The sequence below is a fragment of the Peromyscus eremicus genome, chromosome 16_21 (genome assembly GCF_949786415.1).
Source record: "Peromyscus eremicus chromosome 16_21, PerEre_H2_v1, whole genome shotgun sequence".
In the NCBI taxonomy this organism is placed as follows: Eukaryota; Metazoa; Chordata; class Mammalia; order Rodentia; family Cricetidae; genus Peromyscus; species Peromyscus eremicus.
In genome coordinates this window covers 39,725,001-39,751,533 of record NC_081432.1, presented here as the reverse complement: position 1 = coordinate 39,751,533, position 26,533 = coordinate 39,725,001, and the positions used below count along the sequence as shown (strand labels likewise).

The 26,533-nt window shown below is 38.2% G+C and overlaps 1 protein-coding gene across 1 annotated transcript in view; it reads left to right on the top strand.

Moving 5' to 3' along the window:
* The window catches only part of LOC131893726 (SUN domain-containing protein 2-like), a 78,536-nt gene extending 55,842 nt beyond the window's left edge, over positions 1 to 22,694 (top strand). The window contains exons 23-32 of the mRNA XM_059243834.1: positions 1,607 to 1,712; positions 2,246 to 2,322; positions 6,767 to 6,872; positions 7,406 to 7,482; positions 11,928 to 12,033; positions 12,567 to 12,643; positions 16,456 to 16,561; positions 17,095 to 17,171; positions 21,434 to 21,532; positions 22,539 to 22,694. Coding sequence (XP_059099817.1) covers positions 1,607 to 1,712; positions 2,246 to 2,322; positions 6,767 to 6,872; positions 7,406 to 7,482; positions 11,928 to 12,033; positions 12,567 to 12,643; positions 16,456 to 16,561; positions 17,095 to 17,171; positions 21,434 to 21,508 — 807 coding nt within the window. The 3' untranslated portion in view covers positions 21,509 to 21,532; positions 22,539 to 22,694. The remainder of the gene's footprint in view (positions 1 to 1,606; positions 1,713 to 2,245; positions 2,323 to 6,766; positions 6,873 to 7,405; positions 7,483 to 11,927; positions 12,034 to 12,566; positions 12,644 to 16,455; positions 16,562 to 17,094; positions 17,172 to 21,433; positions 21,533 to 22,538) is intronic.
* The last annotated feature ends 3,839 nt before the right edge of the window (positions 22,695 to 26,533 follow it).

The following is a 26,533-nucleotide window of genomic DNA, read 5'->3' as shown; positions in this document are numbered from 1 at the left end:
TGTGTGTGTGTGTGTGTGGAAAGAAGGGGTGCAAAAGCTGAAGGGAGCGGTGGGGGAGGGGACAGATGAGGTCAGTACTGGGAACGCTGCAGGTGGGAGGCCATTTCATAACATTGCCTACCAGGACACCAACCTCAGCTGGCATAATGCTAACGAAGGTCTTCCTGGGGACCGCGGCCCAGAAGGAGGGCGAGTCCTTGTAGCCTACGATGGCCGCATCCTGACAGGTCCCGTCCGCCATGAGGCTGTCCATGTAGGCTTTCCACCCGGCCATGGTGCTGAAGCTGGGGCTGCTCTGCAGGCTGCTGCTGGGGCCTCAGGCTGGGCTCAGGCTGGCGGGCGGGGGGAGGCAGAGAGCTCAGGGCACGCGCTGCCGTCCGGAACGCGGCTCTGTTAGCTGTGCCTCTCCTTAACTTTTATCACTAAGTTCCACATGTTCAATTGTTCAAATGTTCAATGACCAAGTTGTTTTTATCTCAGAGATGCAGAGATTGTTTGAAATACACAAGTCAACAGATTTAACAAAGCACAGAAACAGACTTAGACAAAAAGTCACCTAATCTTCTCAATACATGTAGATAAGGTCCTTGCCAAAATCCAATATACCATCATGATAATAATCCAGAGAGTTTAAGAAAAGGAGCATATCTCAACACAATAACAATTATATAAGGAGAAACTCAGAGCCAACGTCTTCTTCAATAGAAGAAAACATGAGTGCCTTGAGGTCATAAGAGACAGGTTTGTCTCTCATCTTGAATCCTTTTCAATGTTGTGCTCAATCTATTAGCTGGAGCAATACATCCGGAGAACAAAATTAAAGGGAGACCAATAGGAGAATAGAAATCAATACTGTTTGTATTAGTTATGGTTTCTATTGCTGGGAAGAGATACCATGACCATGGCTACTCCTATTAGGGAACCATTTCATTGGGATGGATTCCTGTTTCACAGGTTTTGTCCACCATCATCATGGTGGGACATGGCAGCATGCAGGCAGACATGGTCCTGGATAAGGAGCTGAGAGTTCTCATCCTGATCAGCAAGCAGTAAAAGAGCCTGTGTCTACTCTGGGTGTAACTTGAGTACAGGAGACCTCAAATGGCCCCCACAGAGACAAACTTCCCCCAACAAGGTCACACCACCGCCAACAAGGCCAAACCTTCTGATAGTGACACTTCCTATAAGCTTATGGGGCCCATTTGCATTCAAAGTACTACACTGTCCAAAGAAATTTTCCTGATAATAGGGTAGGCAATTCTTTATTTTATAAATATCCTCCAAATTCATTTGGGAATATAAATAGCATTAACAGTTCTTACATAAACGTAGTTGCTTTTGTTTTGTTAATATTGTGCATCAGGTCAAATCCTCTGAATGTGTTTCCTTTTTTCTTTGTACCTCTTACATAGTGAAGTGCCATGAAAAATGAAGGTTAGATTTAAACTTTACTGTGCACAATAGATTTGCTATTAAAATGTCTTTGTCTTCAATATATACTACATAGAATTTCAAAAACACTTGTCACAAAATTAAGAATTCAAGTATGTTCTTAGAAATCAAATAAGACCTTTCTAACATATGTTACCAATACTCCTGTTGATAGAGTGTGTCTGACCCTAATGGACCACAGAAATCTTCCACAAAAGCTCCCAACTCATCCAATATGAACAATGATGCAGAAAAGAATGTAATAATGCATCAGGAGAGAAGTAAGTACTACATTTTAAAATATACTTGTTCTATAGAGTGATTGTGTATAGAACAGAACACTATCTGTAATAGACAGACAACTACACATATAGGAAGCAAAAGGATTAGTAGATTGGTAATAACACACACACATTATCAAATCTGAGCAACAGATAAGATTTTGTTTGTCAAAGACAGAGTCCTTGCTCCCACCTCTCAGGTGTCCATATTTCATTTGCTTTATCTTCAGAAATATATGAGATCAATCTGAATATGTAAGTGAAGGAAACTCCCATACAGTGGGGGCTGCTTCCTAAACCTCTGTTCAGAGAAAAACCATACTCAAACACCTGTTTTTAAGAGCGATTCTTTATTAAATAGAGAAGATAAGTTAAATATTTCCACTGCAGTTTATACTTAATTCAAACTTTTGCTTGGGAAAATGAAAGTAAGTATTTTCTCATCACTAATGTGTCTTCATTATAGCAATGGACAGCTATTCCCCTAAATTTCATTGTACTTTGCTTAGTGAAATATGTGCACTTGTTAACAGCATCTGTCATGGAAGACCAAGAACATGCCTCAGAAGAGCAGAGGCAGCACAGTGCTAGAAAAACTAAGCGGCCATTTGTAAGTATATACTTCAGTTTACATTGCACATTTATGCTGTTTCCACAGTAGTGTTCCATAGGCCAAATAAGGTTAAATTTAGTATGTCTTCTAGAATTAATACATAGAATGTAAACATTTTTTTAAAGTGTTCTTACTATTTATTCTTTGAAAACTACATTCACCACTGACTCCTTCCATCTTGTGCTGGTGGAACTCCTTCTTCTTCTTCTTCTTCTTCTTCTTCTTCTTCTTCTTCTTCTTCTTCTTCTTCTTCTTCTTCTTCTTTCTTCTTCTTCTTCTTCTTCTTCCTCTTCTTCTTTGCTTAATGTCTCTTAAAATTTACTTTTGTTTTCGTTTTTGTTTTCTGAGACAGTGTTTTTCTGTGTAGATTGCACTTTTCCTGGAACTCACTCTGTAGACCAGGCTGGCCTCAAACTCACAGAGATCTGCCCATCTCTGCCTCCTGAGTGCTGGGATTAAAAGTGTGTGCCACCACTGCCGGGCTCTTAAAATTACTATTAATAGCCCACTGAGTCCAAGTAGGGCTGACCATCTGTGAATGTGTGTGAAGACACTTTCTGGGACATGAGCTATCTGTCCTAAGCCACAGCCCACAGAAAAATTAATCTCCTCCTTTCACAACCAGTCATGGCCTATTGCTCCTCATCTAGTGCTGGGGCCTTGAGAGATGTTTCCTCATTCATGCTGGCATCTTGACTGGCTTGAGCTTGTGCAAGTCTAGTGTAAGACACAGCTGTTCTGAGTTGATCTGTGCATCCGTTATGCCATGTCCCAAAAAGAACATTTCAGTGTACTTCTCTCCAGATTCAAACTCTTACATTGTTTTCAGGCCATTCTTCCTCATTGTTTCTTGAGCTTTCAGTAGTGGAAGGTCAATGCAAATGACCCTTCTGCAGATGAACCTTCACACTGGCTTATCCTTATCATGTTAACTAGTTAATATTAACATTAACCATTACCCTCTGAAAAAAATCATATGACCAACAATGAGAGCAGAACAAACCTATGGGTATATAACATAAATAAAAATAGCACTAGTTGATTTTCCTGGACTAGCTTATGACTACTCCAAACATAAGCATTTGACAAGGTTACAGCATCAGACATTTAATCCATTGCTTGGAGCAGGTCTACCATCCATTTCTAACAAGATTGGTTATTTACATAACTACCACACAACCATTGCGGACACTTGCTTGGCTGGTCACTGTTGTCATAGGAAAGGTCCAAGACCTGATAGACTCTTGATGTATTTCATGACCAGTTGCTGGAATTACAACTTTTATTATGATGAAAGGCAGAAATTCCTTGTCTGCTAGAGATTGAGTTCTAAATGCCCTGCAACCAGACTGTGTGGTATCTTCAACAAGAGAGTCTTACCATTTAGTTATGACAAACAACCAGAATGTGTAGTAATAGATTGTTATTTGGGATGACATGGAGGCCAACTTGACAGACAACTCAAAAGGAGGTATGCTGTCCCTTGCTTTGGAGTTTCAATGTAAATCTCATGTCTCATGAGATAGGTCAACACATTCCAGGTACCTCTGAACAAACTCTTTTTAGTATGTCTTTTAAACTATTTGACCAACTAGTCGCTTCCACAAGCCTTCATACAGTCTTAGTTTATGTTCAGTTACACCTTAGTCCCTGCTCTGACTTATGCTTCTACTTTCATTGCCACTTAAACCTTAGCCCAGAGTACTTATTGCTCCAGTGTTATTTCTTGTCACCTGTGTTCTACCTCCCCTTAAATTATATTTTACTTAATTTGCAAGATCTCGGTTCCTATAAGGCTTTTTTCATAGACCTTCATTTTTATTTGGCACTCATCCTTCTGTCCTTTAGCCTCCAATCCTTCCATGATTGAAACTGTCAACATCCAGTATTCTCCTTCTCTGATTTAATTTTACATATATTTTCCTGTCTCCCTTTCAATGGGTCCATCTACAGTAGACCATGTCTAATTTCTAGGTTTCCTCGTGTAATCCTAATTGAACATACAAAAGTCTAATATCTACACATGAGGACAGCATATCACATTTGCTTTTTTAATCCTAACTGGCCTCATTGAGTAAAACTTCTTCTAGTTCTATTAATTCACTTGCAATTTTTACTATTTCATTTTTCTTTACATTGAGTAATATTCCATTGTGTGTATATACCACATTTTCCTTATCCTTTCATCTGCTGATGACTATCAAGGTTGATTCTATAATCTAGGGCAGGTGCGTGGGATTCTTTCATTGATTTTTTATTCAGTTTGTCATCACTGATTTTGGTGTTAAATTTGTGAAATGCTAATTTGTTGTAGTGTTTATCAGCTGAAAGACTTTTTGTGGAGCCTCAACCCTTTTACAGCTGATAAAATCCTACCATCTTTAAGTAGGGGCATTCTGAGTTCTCTCACACTTTGTATGCTTTAATATCATTCTTACCTTATTGGGTCTATCTAGAACTTCAGCTCTTTATTAAAATGTATAGAGACATTAAACAATGATTGCCTTTTTTCTCATCATAATTTTAGATTAATATTTTTTTCTCCAATTTAGAAGATGTAGACTGTAGGCTTGTTGCTTATTGCTTGTATAATTGTGACATGTTCTCTACGCATACCTAGCCTCACCTTAACTTTTTTTTTTTTAGTAGAATCTTTTTTATTCAGAAAAAAAAAAAAAGAAAGAAAAAAAACCCAAAAAATTTTTCCAAACACACACAGGAGGGGGTATGGGTAAGGGGAGGTATCTGTCTGTCCAGCCCCAGACCCCGGCCCATGTGGTTTTGGCAGCAATAAGGGAAATGGGGTAATGGCCCCCAAAAATAATGGTGTGTGTGTGTGTGTGTGTGTGTGTGGAAAGAAGGGGTGCAAAAGCTGAAGGGAGCGGTGGGGGAGGGGACAGATGAGGTCAGTACTGGGAACGCTGCAGGTGGGAGGCCATTTCATAACATTGCCTACCAGGACACCAACCTCAGCTGGCATAATGCTAACGAAGGTCTTCCTGGGGACCGCGGCCCAGAAGGAGGGCGAGTCCTTGTAGCCTACGATGGCCGCATCCTGACAGGTCCCGTCCGCCATGAGGCTGTCCATGTAGGCTTTCCACCCGGCCATGGTGCTGAAGCTGGGGCTGCTCTGCAGGCTGCTGCTGGGGCCTCAGGCTGGGCTCAGGCTGGCGGGCGGGGGGAGGCAGAGAGCTCAGGGCACGCGCTGCCGTCCGGAACGCGGCTCTGTTAGCTGTGCCTCTCCTTAACTTTTATCACTAAGTTCCACATGTTCAATTGTTCAAATGTTCAATGACCAAGTTGTTTTTATCTCAGAGATGCAGAGATTGTTTGAAATACACAAGTCAACAGATTTAACAAAGCACAGAAACAGACTTAGACAAAAAGTCACCTAATCTTCTCAATACATGTAGATAAGGTCCTTGCCAAAATCCAATATACCATCATGATAATAATCCAGAGAGTTTAAGAAAAGGAGCATATCTCAACACAATAACAATTATATAAGGAGAAACTCAGAGCCAACGTCTTCTTCAATAGAAGAAAACATGAGTGCCTTGAGGTCATAAGAGACAGGTTTGTCTCTCATCTTGAATCCTTTTCAATGTTGTGCTCAATCTATTAGCTGGAGCAATACATCCGGAGAACAAAATTAAAGGGAGACCAATAGGAGAATAGAAATCAATACTGTTTGTATTAGTTATGGTTTCTATTGCTGGGAAGAGATACCATGACCATGGCTACTCCTATTAGGGAACCATTTCATTGGGATGGATTCCTGTTTCACAGGTTTTGTCCACCATCATCATGGTGGGACATGGCAGCATGCAGGCAGACATGGTCCTGGATAAGGAGCTGAGAGTTCTCATCCTGATCAGCAAGCAGTAAAAGAGCCTGTGTCTACTCTGGGTGTAACTTGAGTACAGGAGACCTCAAATGGCCCCCACAGAGACAAACTTCCCCCAACAAGGTCACACCACCGCCAACAAGGCCAAACCTTCTGATAGTGACACTTCCTATAAGCTTATGGGGCCCATTTGCATTCAAAGTACTACACTGTCCAAAGAAATTTTCCTGATAATAGGGTAGGCAATTCTTTATTTTATAAATATCCTCCAAATTCATTTGGGAATATAAATAGCATTAACAGTTCTTACATAAACGTAGTTGCTTTTGTTTTGTTAATATTGTGCATCAGGTCAAATCCTCTGAATGTGTTTCCTTTTTTCTTTGTACCTCTTACATAGTGAAGTGCCATGAAAAATGAAGGTTAGATTTAAACTTTACTGTGCACAATAGATTTGCTATTAAAATGTCTTTGTCTTCAATATATACTACATAGAATTTCAAAAACACTTGTCACAAAATTAAGAATTCAAGTATGTTCTTAGAAATCAAATAAGACCTTTCTAACATATGTTACCAATACTCCTGTTGATAGAGTGTGTCTGACCCTAATGGACCACAGAAATCTTCCACAAAAGCTCCCAACTCATCCAATATGAACAATGATGCAGAAAAGAATGTAATAATGCATCAGGAGAGAAGTAAGTACTACATTTTAAAATATACTTGTTCTATAGAGTGATTGTGTATAGAACAGAACACTATCTGTAATAGACAGACAACTACACATATAGGAAGCAAAAGGATTAGTAGATTGGTAATAACACACACACATTATCAAATCTGAGCAACAGATAAGATTTTGTTTGTCAAAGACAGAGTCCTTGCTCCCACCTCTCAGGTGTCCATATTTCATTTGCTTTATCTTCAGAAATATATGAGATCAATCTGAATATGTAAGTGAAGGAAACTCCCATACAGTGGGGGCTGCTTCCTAAACCTCTGTTCAGAGAAAAACCATACTCAAACACCTGTTTTTAAGAGCGATTCTTTATTAAATAGAGAAGATAAGTTAAATATTTCCACTGCAGTTTATACTTAATTCAAACTTTTGCTTGGGAAAATGAAAGTAAGTATTTTCTCATCACTAATGTGTCTTCATTATAGCAATGGACAGCTATTCCCCTAAATTTCATTGTACTTTGCTTAGTGAAATATGTGCACTTGTTAACAGCATCTGTCATGGAAGACCAAGAACATGCCTCAGAAGAGCAGAGGCAGCACAGTGCTAGAAAAACTAAGCGGCCATTTGTAAGTATATACTTCAGTTTACATTGCACATTTATGCTGTTTCCACAGTAGTGTTCCATAGGCCAAATAAGGTTAAATTTAGTATGTCTTCTAGAATTAATACATAGAATGTAAACATTTTTTTAAAGTGTTCTTACTATTTATTCTTTGAAAACTACATTCACCACTGACTCCTTCCATCTTGTGCTGGTGGAACTCCTTCTTCTTCTTCTTCTTCTTCTTCTTCTTCTTCTTCTTCTTCTTCTTCTTCTTCTTCTTCTTCTTCTTCTTTCTTCTTCTTCTTCTTCTTCTTCCTCTTCTTCTTTGCTTAATGTCTCTTAAAATTTACTTTTGTTTTCGTTTTTGTTTTCTGAGACAGTGTTTTTCTGTGTAGATTGCACTTTTCCTGGAACTCACTCTGTAGACCAGGCTGGCCTCAAACTCACAGAGATCTGCCCATCTCTGCCTCCTGAGTGCTGGGATTAAAAGTGTGTGCCACCACTGCCGGGCTCTTAAAATTACTATTAATAGCCCACTGAGTCCAAGTAGGGCTGACCATCTGTGAATGTGTGTGAAGACACTTTCTGGGACATGAGCTATCTGTCCTAAGCCACAGCCCACAGAAAAATTAATCTCCTCCTTTCACAACCAGTCATGGCCTATTGCTCCTCATCTAGTGCTGGGGCCTTGAGAGATGTTTCCTCATTCATGCTGGCATCTTGACTGGCTTGAGCTTGTGCAAGTCTAGTGTAAGACACAGCTGTTCTGAGTTGATCTGTGCATCCGTTATGCCATGTCCCAAAAAGAACATTTCAGTGTACTTCTCTCCAGATTCAAACTCTTACATTGTTTTCAGGCCATTCTTCCTCATTGTTTCTTGAGCTTTCAGTAGTGGAAGGTCAATGCAAATGACCCTTCTGCAGATGAACCTTCACACTGGCTTATCCTTATCATGTTAACTAGTTAATATTAACATTAACCATTACCCTCTGAAAAAAATCATATGACCAACAATGAGAGCAGAACAAACCTATGGGTATATAACATAAATAAAAATAGCACTAGTTGATTTTCCTGGACTAGCTTATGACTACTCCAAACATAAGCATTTGACAAGGTTACAGCATCAGACATTTAATCCATTGCTTGGAGCAGGTCTACCATCCATTTCTAACAAGATTGGTTATTTACATAACTACCACACAACCATTGCGGACACTTGCTTGGCTGGTCACTGTTGTCATAGGAAAGGTCCAAGACCTGATAGACTCTTGATGTATTTCATGACCAGTTGCTGGAATTACAACTTTTATTATGATGAAAGGCAGAAATTCCTTGTCTGCTAGAGATTGAGTTCTAAATGCCCTGCAACCAGACTGTGTGGTATCTTCAACAAGAGAGTCTTACCATTTAGTTATGACAAACAACCAGAATGTGTAGTAATAGATTGTTATTTGGGATGACATGGAGGCCAACTTGACAGACAACTCAAAAGGAGGTATGCTGTCCCTTGCTTTGGAGTTTCAATGTAAATCTCATGTCTCATGAGATAGGTCAACACATTCCAGGTACCTCTGAACAAACTCTTTTTAGTATGTCTTTTAAACTATTTGACCAACTAGTCGCTTCCACAAGCCTTCATACAGTCTTAGTTTATGTTCAGTTACACCTTAGTCCCTGCTCTGACTTATGCTTCTACTTTCATTGCCACTTAAACCTTAGCCCAGAGTACTTATTGCTCCAGTGTTATTTCTTGTCACCTGTGTTCTACCTCCCCTTAAATTATATTTTACTTAATTTGCAAGATCTCGGTTCCTATAAGGCTTTTTTCATAGACCTTCATTTTTATTTGGCACTCATCCTTCTGTCCTTTAGCCTCCAATCCTTCCATGATTGAAACTGTCAACATCCAGTATTCTCCTTCTCTGATTTAATTTTACATATATTTTCCTGTCTCCCTTTCAATGGGTCCATCTACAGTAGACCATGTCTAATTTCTAGGTTTCCTCGTGTAATCCTAATTGAACATACAAAAGTCTAATATCTACACATGAGGACAGCATATCACATTTGCTTTTTTAATCCTAACTGGCCTCATTGAGTAAAACTTCTTCTAGTTCTATTAATTCACTTGCAATTTTTACTATTTCATTTTTCTTTACATTGAGTAATATTCCATTGTGTGTATATACCACATTTTCCTTATCCTTTCATCTGCTGATGACTATCAAGGTTGATTCTATAATCTAGGGCAGGTGCGTGGGATTCTTTCATTGATTTTTTATTCAGTTTGTCATCACTGATTTTGGTGTTAAATTTGTGAAATGCTAATTTGTTGTAGTGTTTATCAGCTGAAAGACTTTTTGTGGAGCCTCAACCCTTTTACAGCTGATAAAATCCTACCATCTTTAAGTAGGGGCATTCTGAGTTCTCTCACACTTTGTATGCTTTAATATCATTCTTACCTTATTGGGTCTATCTAGAACTTCAGCTCTTTATTAAAATGTATAGAGACATTAAACAATGATTGCCTTTTTTCTCATCATAATTTTAGATTAATATTTTTTTCTCCAATTTAGAAGATGTAGACTGTAGGCTTGTTGCTTATTGCTTGTATAATTGTGACATGTTCTCTACGCATACCTAGCCTCACCTTAACTTTTTTTTTTTTAGTAGAATCTTTTTTATTCAGAAAAAAAAAAAAAGAAAGAAAAAAAACCCAAAAAATTTTTCCAAACACACACAGGAGGGGGTATGGGTAAGGGGAGGTATCTGTCTGTCCAGCCCCAGACCCCGGCCCATGTGGTTTTGGCAGCAATAAGGGAAATGGGGTAATGGCCCCCAAAAATAATGGTGTGTGTGTGTGTGTGTGTGTGTGGAAAGAAGGGGTGCAAAAGCTGAAGGGAGCGGTGGGGGAGGGGACAGATGAGGTCAGTACTGGGAACGCTGCAGGTGGGAGGCCATTTCATAACATTGCCTACCAGGACACCAACCTCAGCTGGCATAATGCTAACGAAGGTCTTCCTGGGGACCGCGGCCCAGAAGGAGGGCGAGTCCTTGTAGCCTACGATGGCCGCATCCTGACAGGTCCCGTCCGCCATGAGGCTGTCCATGTAGGCTTTCCACCCGGCCATGGTGCTGAAGCTGGGGCTGCTCTGCAGGCTGCTGCTGGGGCCTCAGGCTGGGCTCAGGCTGGCGGGCGGGGGGAGGCAGAGAGCTCAGGGCACGCGCTGCCGTCCGGAACGCGGCTCTGTTAGCTGTGCCTCTCCTTAACTTTTATCACTAAGTTCCACATGTTCAATTGTTCAAATGTTCAATGACCAAGTTGTTTTTATCTCAGAGATGCAGAGATTGTTTGAAATACACAAGTCAACAGATTTAACAAAGCACAGAAACAGACTTAGACAAAAAGTCACCTAATCTTCTCAATACATGTAGATAAGGTCCTTGCCAAAATCCAATATACCATCATGATAATAATCCAGAGAGTTTAAGAAAAGGAGCATATCTCAACACAATAACAATTATATAAGGAGAAACTCAGAGCCAACGTCTTCTTCAATAGAAGAAAACATGAGTGCCTTGAGGTCATAAGAGACAGGTTTGTCTCTCATCTTGAATCCTTTTCAATGTTGTGCTCAATCTATTAGCTGGAGCAATACATCCGGAGAACAAAATTAAAGGGAGACCAATAGGAGAATAGAAATCAATACTGTTTGTATTAGTTATGGTTTCTATTGCTGGGAAGAGATACCATGACCATGGCTACTCCTATTAGGGAACCATTTCATTGGGATGGATTCCTGTTTCACAGGTTTTGTCCACCATCATCATGGTGGGACATGGCAGCATGCAGGCAGACATGGTCCTGGATAAGGAGCTGAGAGTTCTCATCCTGATCAGCAAGCAGTAAAAGAGCCTGTGTCTACTCTGGGTGTAACTTGAGTACAGGAGACCTCAAATGGCCCCCACAGAGACAAACTTCCCCCAACAAGGTCACACCACCGCCAACAAGGCCAAACCTTCTGATAGTGACACTTCCTATAAGCTTATGGGGCCCATTTGCATTCAAAGTACTACACTGTCCAAAGAAATTTTCCTGATAATAGGGTAGGCAATTCTTTATTTTATAAATATCCTCCAAATTCATTTGGGAATATAAATAGCATTAACAGTTCTTACATAAACGTAGTTGCTTTTGTTTTGTTAATATTGTGCATCAGGTCAAATCCTCTGAATGTGTTTCCTTTTTTCTTTGTACCTCTTACATAGTGAAGTGCCATGAAAAATGAAGGTTAGATTTAAACTTTACTGTGCACAATAGATTTGCTATTAAAATGTCTTTGTCTTCAATATATACTACATAGAATTTCAAAAACACTTGTCACAAAATTAAGAATTCAAGTATGTTCTTAGAAATCAAATAAGACCTTTCTAACATATGTTACCAATACTCCTGTTGATAGAGTGTGTCTGACCCTAATGGACCACAGAAATCTTCCACAAAAGCTCCCAACTCATCCAATATGAACAATGATGCAGAAAAGAATGTAATAATGCATCAGGAGAGAAGTAAGTACTACATTTTAAAATATACTTGTTCTATAGAGTGATTGTGTATAGAACAGAACACTATCTGTAATAGACAGACAACTACACATATAGGAAGCAAAAGGATTAGTAGATTGGTAATAACACACACACATTATCAAATCTGAGCAACAGATAAGATTTTGTTTGTCAAAGACAGAGTCCTTGCTCCCACCTCTCAGGTGTCCATATTTCATTTGCTTTATCTTCAGAAATATATGAGATCAATCTGAATATGTAAGTGAAGGAAACTCCCATACAGTGGGGGCTGCTTCCTAAACCTCTGTTCAGAGAAAAACCATACTCAAACACCTGTTTTTAAGAGCGATTCTTTATTAAATAGAGAAGATAAGTTAAATATTTCCACTGCAGTTTATACTTAATTCAAACTTTTGCTTGGGAAAATGAAAGTAAGTATTTTCTCATCACTAATGTGTCTTCATTATAGCAATGGACAGCTATTCCCCTAAATTTCATTGTACTTTGCTTAGTGAAATATGTGCACTTGTTAACAGCATCTGTCATGGAAGACCAAGAACATGCCTCAGAAGAGCAGAGGCAGCACAGTGCTAGAAAAACTAAGCGGCCATTTGTAAGTATATACTTCAGTTTACATTGCACATTTATGCTGTTTCCACAGTAGTGTTCCATAGGCCAAATAAGGTTAAATTTAGTATGTCTTCTAGAATTAATACATAGAATGTAAACATTTTTTTAAAGTGTTCTTACTATTTATTCTTTGAAAACTACATTCACCACTGACTCCTTCCATCTTGTGCTGGTGGAACTCCTTCTTCTTCTTCTTCTTCTTCTTCTTCTTCTTCTTCTTCTTCTTCTTCTTCTTCTTCTTCTTCTTCCTCTTCTTCTTTGCTTAATGTCTCTTAAAATTTACTTTTGTTTTCGTTTTTGTTTTCTGAGACAGTGTTTTTCTGTGTAGATTGCACTTTTCCTGGAACTCACTCTGTAGACCAGGCTGGCCTCAAACTCACAGAGATCTGCCCATCTCTGCCTCCTGAGTGCTGGGATTAAAAGTGTGTGCCACCACTGCCGGGCTCTTAAAATTACTATTAATAGCCCACTGAGTCCAAGTAGGGCTGACCATCTGTGAATGTGTGTGAAGACACTTTCTGGGACATGAGCTATCTGTCCTAAGCCACAGCCCACAGAAAAATTAATCTCCTCCTTTCACAACCAGTCATGGCCTATTGCTCCTCATCTAGTGCTGGGGTCTTGAGAGATGTTTCCTCATTCATGCTGGCATCTTGACTGGCTTGAGCTTGTGCAAGTCTAGTGTAGGACACAGCTGTTCTGAGTTGATCTGTGCATCCGTTATGCCATGTCCCAAAAAGAACATTTCAGTGTACTTCTCTCCAGATTCAAACTCTTACATTGTTTTCAGACCATTCTTCCTCTTTGTTTCTTGAGCTTTCAGTAGTGGAAGGTCAATGCAAATGACCCTTCTGCAGATGAACCTTCACACTGGCTTATCCTTATCATGTTAACTAGTTATGAGTCTCTACATTAACCATTACCCTCTGAAAAAAAAATCATCTGGCCAACAATGAGAGTTGAACAAACCTATGAGTATAAATGTAAATAATAATAGCACTAGTTGATTCTCCTGAACTAGCTTATGACTATTCCAGACATAAGCTTATGACAAGGTTACAGCATCAGACATTTAATCCATTGCTTGGTGCAGGTCTCCCATCCATTCCTAACAAGGTTGGTTATTTACATAACTACCACCCAACCATTGTGGACAGCTTGCCAGGCTGGTCACTGTTGTCATAGGAAAGGTCCAAGACTGGGTAGACTCTTGATATATTTCATGACCAGTGACTAGAACTACAACTTTTATTATGATGAAAGGCAGAAATTCCTCGTCTTCTAGGGATTGAGTTCTAAATGCCCTGCAACCAGACTGTGTGGTATCTTCAACAAAAGAGTCTTACCATTTATGTATGACAAACAACCAGAATGTGAAGATATAGATTATGTTATTTGGGGTGACATGGAGGCCTACTTGACCAATAACTCAAAAGGAGGTATCCTTTCCATTGTTATGGAGTTTCAATGTAAATCTCATGTCTTATGAGATAAGTCAACACATTCCAGGTACCTCTGAACAAACTCTTTTTAGTATGTCTTTTAAACTATTTGACCAACTAGTCGCTTCCACAAGCCTTCATACAGCCTTAGTTTATGTTCAGTTACACCTTAGTCCCTGCTCTGACTTATTCTTCTACCTTCATTGCCACTTAAACCTTACTTAGCCCAGAGTACTTATTGCTCCAGTGTTATTTCTTGTCACCTGTGTTCTACCTCCCCTTAAATTATATTTTACTTAATTTGCAAGATCCTGGTTCCTATCAGGCTTTTTTCATAGACCTTCATTTTTATTTGGCACTCATCCTTCTGTCCTTTAGCCTCCAATTCTTCCATGATTGAAACTGTCAACATCCAGTATTCTCCTTCTCTGATTTAATTTTACATATATTTTCCTGTCTCCCTTTCAATGGGTCCATCTACAATAGACCATGTCTAATTTTTTAGGCTTCCTCGTATAATTCTATTTGAACATAAAAAAGTCTAACATCTACACATGAAGACAGCATATCACATTTCTTTTTTAATCCTAGCTGGCCTCATTGAGTAAAACTTCTTCTAGTTCTATTAATTCACTTGCAATTTTTACTATTTCATTTTTCTTTACATTGAGTAATATTCCATTGTGTGTATATACCACATTTTCCTTATCCTTTCATCTGCTGATGACTATCAAGGTTGATTCTATAATCTAGGGCAGGTGAGTGAGATTCTTTCATTGATTTTTTATTCAGTTTGTCATCACTCATTTTGGTGTTAAATTTGTGAAATGCTAATTTGTTGTAGTGTTTATCAGCTTTAAGACATTTTGTGGAGCCTCAACCCTTTTACAGCTGATAAAATCCTACCATCTTTAAGTAGGGGCATTCTGAGTTCTCTCACACTTTGTATGCTTTAATATCATTCTTACCTTATTGGGTCTATCTAGAACTTCAGCTCTTTAATAAAAAGAGTAGAGACAGTGAACAATGATTGCCTTTTTTTCTTATCATTGTGGTTAGATTAATATTTTTTCTGCATTTTAGAACATGTAGATGGTAGGCTTGTTGTTTATTGCTTGTACAATTGTCACATATTCTCTACCCACACCTAGCCTCTGCTTAACTTTATTCACTAAGTTCCACATGTTCAGTTGTTCAAATGTTCAATGACCAAGTTGTTTTTATCTCAGAGATGCAGAGATTGTTTGAAATACACAAGTCAACAGATTTAACAAAGCACAGAAACAGACTTAGACAAAAAGTCACCTAATCTTCTCAATACATGTAGATAAGGCCCTTGCTAAAAACCATATATACCATCATGATAATAATCCAGAGAGTGTAAGAAAAGGAGCATATCTCAACACAATAAAAATTATATAATGGGAAACTCACAGCCAACGTCTTCTTCAATAGATGAAAACATGACTCCCTTGAGGTCATAAGAGACAGATTTGTTTATCATCTTGAATCCTTTTCAATGTTGTGCTCAATCTATAAGCTGGAGCAATACATCAGGAGAACAAAATTAAAGGGAGACCAATAGGAGAATAGAAATCAATACTGTTTGTATTAGTTATGGTTTCTATTGCTGGGAAGAGATACCATGACCATGGCTACTCCTATTAGGGAACCATTTCTTTGGGATGGATTCCTGTTTCACAGGTTTTGTCCACCATCATCATGGTGGGACATGGCAGCATGCAGGCAGACATGGTCCTGGATAAGGAGCTGAGAGTTCTCATCCTAATCAGCAAGCAGTGAAAGAGCCTGTGTCTACTCTGGGTGTAACTTGAGCACAGGAGACCTCAAATGGCCCCCACAGAGACAAACTTCCCCCAACAAGGTCACACCACCGCCAACAAGGCCAAACCTTCTGATAGTGACACTTCCTATAAGCTTATGGAGCCCATTTGCATTCAAAGTACCACACTGTCCAAAGAAATTTTCCTGATAATAGGGTAGGCAATTCTTTATTTTATAAATATCCTCCAAATTCATTTGGGAATATAAATAGCATTAACAGTTCTTATATAAAAGTAGTTGCTTTTGTTTTGTTAATATTGTGCATCAGGTCAAATCCTCTGAATATGTTTCTTCTTTTTTTTTTCTCTTACATAATGAGTTGCCATGAGAAATGAAGGATAGATTTAAAGTTACTGTGCAAAATAGATTTGCTACTAAAATGTCTTTGTCTTCCATATATACTACATAGAATTTCAAATACACTTGTCATAAAATTAGGAATTCAAATATGTTCTTAGAAATCAAATAAGACCTTTCTAACATATGTTACCAATACTCCTGTTGATAGAGTGTGTCTGACCCCAATGGACCACAGAAATCTTCCACAAAAGCTCCTGACTCATCCAATATAGACAATGATGCAGAAAAAATTGTAGTGATGCATCAGGAGAGAAGTAAGTATTACATTTTAAAATATACTTGTTCTATACAATGATTGTGTATAGAACAGAACACTATATGTAATAGACAGACAACTACACATATAGGAAGCAAAAGGATTAGTAGAATGGTAATAACACACACACATTATCAAATCTGAGCAACAGATAAGATTTTGTTTGTCAAAGACGGAGTCCTTGCTTCCACCTCTCATTGTCCATACTTCATTTGCTTTATCTTCAGAAATATATGAGATCAATCTGAATATGTAAGTGAAGTGAACCCCCATACAGTGGAGTCTGCTTCCCAAACCACTGTTCAGGGAAAAAACATACTCAAACACCTGTTTTTATGAGAGATTCTTTATTAAATAGAGAAGATAAGTTAAATTTTTCCACTGCAGTTTATACTTAATTCAAACTATTGCTTGGGAAAATGAAAATAAATATTTTCTCATCCCTAATGTGTCTTCATTATAGCAATGGACAGCTTTTCCCCTAAATGTTCATTGTACTTTGCTTAGTGAAATATATGCACTTGTTAACAGCATCCATCATGGAAGACCAAGAGCATGCCTCAGAAGAGCAGAGGCAACACAGTGCTAGAAAAACTAAGCGGCCATTTGTAAGTATATACTTCAGTTTACATTGCACATTTAAGCCGTTTCCACGGTAATGTTCCATAGGCCAAATACGGTTAAATTTAGTATGTCTTCTAGAATTAATACATAGAACGTAAATTTTTTTTTATATATTCTTATTATTTCTTCTTTGAAAACTACATTCACCACTGACTATCTCCACCTTGTGCTGGTTGAACTCCTCCTCCTCCTCCTCCTCCTCCTCCTCCTCCCTCTCCTCACTCTCCTCCCTCTCCTCCCTCTCCTCCCTCTCCTCCCTCTCCTCCCTCTCCTCCCTCTCCTCCCTCTCCTCCCTCTCCTCCCTCTCCTCCTTCTCCTCCTTCTCCTCCCTCTCCTCCTTCTCCTCCCTCTCCTTCTTCCTCTTCCTCTTCCTCTTCCTCTTCCTCTTCCTCTTCTTCTTCTTCTTCTTTGTTTAATGTCTCTTAAAATTACTTTTGGTTTTGTTTTTGTTTTTGTTTTCTGAGACAGTGTTTTTCTGTATAGCTTTGCACCTTTCCTGGAACTCACTCTGTAGAGCAGGCTGGCCTCGAACTCACAGAGATCTGCCTGTCTCTACCTCCTGAGTTCTGAGATTAAAGGTTTGTGCCAGCACTGTCTGGCTCTTAATATTACTATTAAGAGCCCACTGAGTCCAAGTAGGGCTGACCATCTGTGAATGTGTGTGAAGACACTTTCTGGGACATGAGCAATCTGTCCTAAGCCACAGCCCACAGATAAATTAATCTCTTCCTTTCACAACCAGCCATGGCCTATTGCTCCTCATCTAGTGCTGGGGCCTTGAGAGATGTTTCCTCATTCATGCTTACATCTTGACTGGTTTGAGCTTGTGCAAGTCTAGTGTATGACACAGCTGTTCTGAGTTGATCTGTGCATCCGTTATGCCATGTCCCAAAAAGAACATTTCAGTGTACTTCTCTCCAGATTCAAACTCTTACATTGTTTTCAGACCATTCTTCCTCATTGTTTCTTGAGCTTTCAGTAGTGGAAGGTCAATGCAAATGACCCATCTGCAGATGAGCCTTCACTCTGGCTTATCCTTATCATGGTAACTAGTTATGAGTCTCTACATTAACCATTACCCTTTGAAAAAAAATCATATGACCTACAATGAGAGCAGAACAAACCTATGAGTATAAATGTAAATAATAATAGCACTAGTTGATTCTCCTGAACTAGCTTATGACTATTCCAGACATAAGCTTTTGACAAGGTTTATAGCATCAGACATTTAATCCATTGCTTGGAACAGGTCTCCCATCCATTCCTAAAAAGGTTGGTTATTTACATAACTACCACCCAACCATTTTGGACAGCTTGCCTGGCTGGTCACTGTTGTCATAGGAAAGGTCCAAGACTGGATAGACTCTTGATGTATTTCATGACCAGTGACTAGAACTACAACTTTTATTATGATGAAAGGCAGAAATTCCTCGTCTTCTAGGGATTGAGTTCTAAATGCCCTGCAACCAGACTGTGTGGTATCTTCAACAAAAGAGTCTTACCATTTATGTATGACAAACAACCAGAATGTGAAGATATAGATTATGTTATTTGGGGTGACATGGAGGCCTACTTGACCAATAACTCAAAAGGAGGTATCCTTTCCATTGTTATGGAGTTTCAATGTAAATCTCATGTCTTATGAGATAAGTCAACACATTCCAGGTACCTCTGAACAAACTCTTTTTAGTATGTCTTTTAAACTATTTGACCAACTAGTCGCTTCCACAAGCCTTCATACAGTCTTAGTTTATGTTCAGTTACACCTTAGTCCCTGCTCTGACTTATTCTTCTACCTTCATTGCCACTTAAACCTTAGCCCAGAGTACTTATTGCTCCAGTGTTATTTCTTGTCACCTGTGTTCTACCTCCCCTTAAATTATATTTTACTTAATTTGCAAGATCTCGGTTCCTATAAGGCTTTTTTCATAGACCTTCATTTTTATTTGGCACTCATCCTTCTGTCCTTTAGCCTCCAATCCTTCCATGATTGAAACTGTCAACATCCAGTATTCTCCTTCTCTGACTTAATTTTACATACATTTTCCTATCTTCCTGTCAATGGGTCCATCTACAATAGACCATGTCTAATTTCTAGGTTTCCTCGTGTAATCCTAATTGAACATACAAAAGTCTAATATGTACACATGAGGACAGCATATCACATTTGCTTTTTAATCCTAGCTGGCCTCATTGAGTAAAACTTCTTCTAGTTCTATTAATTCACTTGCAATTTTTATTATTTCATTTTTCTTTACATTGAGTAATATTCCATTGTGTGTATATACCACATTTTCCTTATCCATTCATCTGCTGATGGCTATCAAGGTTGATTCTATATCCTAGGGCAGGTGAGTGGGATTCTTTCATTGATTTTTTATTCAGTTTGTTATCACTGATTTTGGTGTTAAATTTGTGAAATGCTAATTTGTTGTAGTGTTTATCAGCTGTAAGACTTTTTGTGGAGCCTCAACCCTTTTACAGCTGATAAAATCCTACCATCTTTAAGTAGGGGCATTCTGAGTTCTCTCACACTTTGTATGCTTTAATATTCTTCTTACCTTATTGGGTCTATCTAGATCTTCAGCTCTTTATTAAAAAGTATGGAGACAGTGAACCATGATTGCCTTTTTTTCTCATCATTATGGTTAGATTAATATTTTTTCTCCATTTTAGAACATGTAGATGGTAGGCTTGTTGTTTATTGCTTGTATAATTGTGACATATTCTCTAGTTATACCTAGCCTCTCCTGACTTTTATCATTATTGTCCAAATGTTCAATTGTGTTAGTGGTCGTTCATGCATATTGGGATAATCATGTGAATTTCTTTATTCCATTTATTTGATTTGTTCTATGTATTGGTTTACATACATTTCTCTTACCCTGCATTCTTGCATGAAACCATAAGGGCCATCATGGATATACTTTTTGTTATGGTCTTAAATTCTCTTTGCCAATATCATTTTTAATTTTATATATATGGTTATTTGCCTACATGTATTCTTGTGCATGATATGTGTGCTTGGTATACTCAGAGGCCAGAAAAGAGCATCCAATTCCCTGGAACTGGAGTTACAGATAGCTGTGAGATATGGTGTGGATGCTGGGCATTGAAAGTGGGTCCTCTGGAAGAATAGGCATTGCTTGTCAATGCTGGGGCATTTCTCAAACCCCGGCTTGTCAATCTCACATTTAGAAGTTTTGTATCTGTTCTCATCATGAAAATCAGTCTGTGGTTTTAATTCTTTTCGTAGGAATCTTTCTCTAGTTTGGGTATCAAGGTATTACTGGCATCATAAAAATTTTGGAGAAATCCTTTGTTTTACTATTTCATGAAATGGTCTGAGTAGCAATGATATTCATTTTTCTTTGGTATTCTGTAAAACTATGCAAATAATCCATCTGGTCCTGGTCAGTTTTTAGTTGAAAAGTATTTTGTTCCTTCTTCAATCTCAATAGTGCATATATATATGTATATATATATATATATATATATATACATATATATATATATATATATAAAATCATCTCCTTCCTCCTGACTTAATTTCATTACATACAATGAATCTAGAAATACATCCATTTCTTTTAGATTTTAGAATTACATGCAAAGGAGATTTTTAAATATGTTTGTGATTTGAAGGATATCCTTCTTCTGGGAGTCAGCCTCTGTTTAAGCCTAGAACAGGTTTCATATGTCAATACAGGTGGTGCCTGGCAGGTGAAACCTCGCCACCTGTGGGAATGGTCCCGAGCAGAATACATAGGTTGAATCAAAGCAGTGAGAGCCTCTCAACTGGTCGTGGAGTTTGCCTAGTTCATCAGTGGGCCTAACCTCTAGAAGGCAGGGTCCCTCACTTGGTGTAGGAAGTCATACTGCCTGGGATTCTGGAGGAAAATCCCTGGGCCTTATGTTGTTGTAGGAGATCATGCAAGTCAGGCCCCAGGACAAAGTTCATGGGTATCTTATGTGGCCCTAAAGGGAAGTCAGAATCTTTCATCTGGTTCTGGAGTTTCTGGAATATCAGAGGTAGCCTAAGCCTAGAACTCAAGTCCCTCCCTTTCTGAAGGAGTCCTAGTACTTAATTCTCATACTATTGTAACTTATTCTAAAATTGTGAATGTATGTAAAATATGCAATCAGCCATAGTTGCCCTTTTTAGTTGAATGGATGGTTCAAATCTTTGGTGACATTGTTTTAATTTTTAGTTTAAAAACTACTTATTTTACATAATCTCTTTCAGATTGATGCTATAAGAGCATGCTTTTGTGCATGTTTCACCAAAAAACGGATCTCTTCTTCCTACTACAAGAAATAGAAGAGAAAACATAAAAAAGTGATGGTAAGAGTTATATTTTCTTTTAAAATGTATTAGAAGGAATGTTTATCTAAAATATATACTCAGTTTTCCAGCTCAGGAGTATAAGTATTTCAGTGCAGCATGGGGGATAAAAAGAGTTAACTGTCAATGGAATGATTATCTCATGAGTCAACAACTGGCTAAATCAAGATTGTCATCAATCGCATATATATATATATACATACAGTTATTTAGATAGATTATATAGATATAGATAGTAAGATAGATAGAAGGATGGATGGATGCATGGATGGATGGATGGACAGATGGACGGACAGATGGATAGACGGATAAATGACAGATAGATAGATAGATAGATAGATAGATAGATAGATAGATAGATGACAGATGATAGATATCTAGAATGTGTGTGTATGTATGTTTTGGTCACATTTCAAAGGTTCAGGAATATTAGGAAATAAAGCTGAAGAGAGAAAGCTGGGAGCTAAAGAATATGAACAGTTTCAAATACTGGACATAAAGGAGGAAAATGGGGCAGTGTGTCTGGTGGTCGGGGAGAGAATAAATTCTTTAGAAAAGGAATAGTATGGTGTTGAAAATGTAAAAAGAACATAAATCGATTTCTAACACAAAGGTTTCATTGATAAGAAGAAAAGATATTCCTAACCATCTTCCATGTTTTCCTCACTGTTGTTACATACTAGAGTTAGGTTCCAATTTAGACTTTAAGGCTCGGTTGAGTTTTACGATTAGGCTTCCTGTTATATAGTTAGAGTAGATTTGAGGTTAGAGTTAGGTGTTAGCATTAAGGTTCACAAATGTCATGGAGCATATAGATCTGTCATGAAAGTGAAGTATTCAATGGAATGTTCACGATGGATGAAAGGTGAACTTTACAAAAACATCTCTATTGGCACACATGTTCTAGAAATGCATTTTATGAATGTTCTAACTAGCTCTTTTCACCATATAGTTTATAAAGTAGAAGAGAGCACTGTGTATTTAAAATGAATTATTCTCATCCTAGAACTTGGACAAGCCTACTACAATTGCCTGACAACTTCTCCGACCATCCACAATAAGACAACTCAGGAGAAAATCTGTCTCTTCTCCAATAATTGCTCTAAGAAAAAGCACATTTTTATTTTATGTTTTAGAATAATATAGTATTATATTACATATTCTTCAGTGTTATTTTCACCTGTTTATTTTGTTTTATTATGTTATAGTATATTACACTATTATATTATCTTCAGTTTTTATTTCCATATGTTTATCTTGTTTTATTAGATTATGTTATATTATGTTAATATATTATGCTTTCTTCAGTGTTTATTTTACATTTACCTTCCTTCCCTTGATGTAAATAGTTCATGTATATGTGTACATATGTATATATGTATATATGTTTATGTGCTTTGTAATATATTTTTAGAAGATACTATTTTTGAATGTACAAAGTTATTGAATAATTAATTAATAATAATTAAATAATAATTTAATTACCCATTCAAAGTTGTTTGAGTCCATTTAATTGCTATATTTCCCTTTAGCTCTTCTAGTTACTAATGCAGCTATACAGTATTTGATGATGGTCATTGATGGTTCATCCATACCTTCTTTATGTAAATGAGCACTGTTTTAGTTTTTTTAGTTTATCCATTGTTTATTCTTTTACCCATGAATGGATTTCTTCTTGGTATCTTTCAATTATAATGAGCAATGCAGAGGTGTGTTTTCTCAGAAGTACATGAGTATCTGAGGCCTGACATGAAATTCTTTGGGGGATAAATATAGATGTGAAGTAAATATAAATGTGTATGAAAAAAATCATATGGTAATTCCCCATTTAGGTTTGTGAGGAGGCGCCATACTGTATCCCCCAGCTCCTACATCACTCTCCATACCGATCAGCAATGCACAAAGGTTACAATTTCTCACACCCTTTCTGGCACTTCTTCCTTTTATGTATAGTAGCTATCCTGATTGCTTTTGCAATGTCTTTTTTACTGCTATTCCAGTGATTCTGGGTAAAATAAAACCTACTGAAGCCTTTTCTGTTGACTGTTGAGTGTCCCATGCAAGGCAATCAGCAAATATTGGTCCTCTCTTGTTACTTTGTTTTTTGCTTTTTTTTCATTAAATTTTTTGTTTATTTTACATACTAACCACAGTTCCCACACTGTATCTTGATTCTAGGTAGAAATAATAAATTTCTTCATTTAAACAGTTCCATTTTTTTTTTTTTTTTTTTTTTTTTTTTTTTTTTTTTTTTTTTTTTGGTTTTTCGAGACAGCGTTTCTCTGTGTAGCTTTGCGCCTTACCTGGAACTCACTTGGTAGCCCAGGCTGGCCTCGAACTCACATAGATCCTCCTGGCTCTGCCTCCCGAGTGCTGGGATTAAAGGCGTGCGCCACCACTGCCCGGCTAAACAGTTCCATTTTTAACCCAATTCCAGAAAACAGTTCCTAGGTCATTACTATAAGTAAACTCAAAATTGTCCCATTGCAATGAAATCTCTACTATTCATTTCATTTCTTAAGTCCCAAAATTCAAATGATAAATTCTGGTACGAGCCTTCCAAATATGAAGAAATCCATAACCAAAATCTTTTTGTAGTTTTATCTCATTTTAAGTTCAAAAAGTTCAAACAAATAAATTCTGGTATTAGGCTTTCACTTCAAAATATGAAGAGACGTTTTTCAACTGTTCTTGTCAGTTTCCTAAGCAGAGTTGAACTAGATATGGCCCGTGTTTGTAGGAAGCACAGTTCTTTTTTTCTGAGCAAGCTCATTGTTCTGGCTCTACAAGAAACACAGTAGAGAAGAAGAGTGCTCCTTTCTCAAAAGCAGAGTGTGTTTCTTGTAAGGTAAGCTAGTGTTGGTTTCAGCATCATAAACGGAGTTGAATCACATGCAGTTTCTGGTCTTACGAGCAAGAGCTGTTTTGGTGGTAAGGAAAGTCACTATTGTGCTCCAATTGCCATACACACTGCAAATAGCACTCGCATCTGTTCCCAGCAAGTGCAATGTATTGGACGGAAGAGAAGCTACTGTTCTTGTCAGTTTGCTAAGCAGAGTTCAACTAGATATGGCCCGTGTTTGTAGAAGCACAGTTCTTTTATTCTGAGCAAGCTCACTGTTCTGGTAGTGTAGGAAACACAGTAGAGCAGAAGACTGCTCCGTTCTCAAAAGCAGAGTGTGTTTCTACTAAGGTGAGCTAGTCTTGGTTTCCCCTTCATAAACGGAGTTGAATCGCATGTAGTTTCAGGTCCTAAGAGCAACAGATCTTTTCTGGTAAGGAAATTCACTATTGCACTCCCATTGCCATACACAGTGCAAATTGCCCTTGTGTCTCTTCCCAGCAAGTGCAGTGTATTGGACAGAAGAAAACCTACTGTTTTTGTCATTTTTCTAAGCAGAGTTGATATAGATATGGCCCATGTGTATAGGAAGTACTAGTCTTTGGTTTTGAGCAAGCTCATTTTTCAGGCCCTATAGGAAACACAGTAGAGTAATTGAGTGCTCCTTTCTCAAAAGCAGAGTGTGTTTCTCAGAAGGCGAGCTAGTGTTGAATTCCCTTTCATAAACGGAGTTGAATCACATGCAGTTTCTAGTGCTGTGAGCAACAGTTTCTTTCTGGTAAGGAAAGTCACTGTTGCGCTCCTATTGCCATACACAGTGCAAATAGCACTCGCGTCTGTTCCCAGCAAGTGTAGTGTATTGGACGGAAGAGAAGCTACTGTTTTTGTTAGTTTCCTAAGCAGAGTTGAACTAGATATGGCCTTTGTGTGTAGGAAGCTAAGTATTTTGTTCTGAGCAAGCTCACTGTTCTGGCTCTATTGGAAACAGAGTAGCATAGAAGAGTCTCTTTTCTCAAAAGCAGAGTGTGTATCTTGTAAGGCAAGCTAGTGTTGAATTCCCATTCATAAAGGGAGGTGAATCACATGCAGTTTCTTTTCCTATGAGCAACAGTTCTTTTCTGGTAAGGAAAGAAACTATTGTGCTCCCATTGACATGCACAGTGCAATTAGCACTCATGTCTGTTCCCAGCATGTGCAATGTATTGGACGGAAGAGCAGCTACTGTTCTTGTCAGTTTCCTAATTAGAGTTGAAGTAGATATGGCCCGTGTTTGTCAGAAGTACACTTCATTTGTTCTGAGCAAGCTCACTGTTCTGTTTCTATAGGAAACACAGTAGAGTAGAAGAGTTCTCCTAAATCAAAAGCAGAGTTTGTATCTTGTAGGCGAGCTAGTGTTGAATAACCCTTCATATACGGAGTTGAGTCACATTCAGTTTCTGGTCCTACGAGCAACAGTTCTTTTCTGGTAAGGAAAGTCACTATCATGCTCCCATTGCCATACACAGTGCAAATAGCACTCGTGTCTGTTCCCATCAAATGCAGTGTATTGCATGGAAGAGAAGCAACTATTTTTGTCAGTTTCCTAAGCAGATTTGAACTAGATATGACCCGTGTGTGGAGGAAGCCCAGTTCTTCTGTTCTGAGTAAGCTCACTGTTCTGGCCATATAGCAAACACAGTAGAGTAAAAGAGTGCTCCTTCCTCAAAAGCAGAGTGTATTTCTCATAAGTCAAGCTAGTGTTGAATTCCCCTACATGAACTGATTTCAATCACATGCAATTTCTATTTTAAGAGCAACAGTTCTTTTCTGGTAAGGAAAGTCACTGTTGCGCTCCCATTGCCATACGCAGTACAAAAAGCACTCGTGTCTGTTCACAGCAAGAGCAGTGTGTTGGACGTAAGAGAAGCTACTGTTCTTGTCAGTTTCCTAAGCAGAGTTAAACTAGATATGCCCCATGTGTGTAGAAAGCACAGGTCTTTTGTTCTGAGAAAGCACACTATTGTGGCCCAATAGGAAACACAGTAGAGTAGAAGAGTGCTCCTTTCTCAAAAGCAGAGTGTGTTTCTCATAAAGCTAGCTGGTGCTGAATTCCCATTGATAAACAGAGTTGAGTCCCATGCAGTTTCTGTTCCTACGAGCAACAGTTCCTTTTTGGTAAG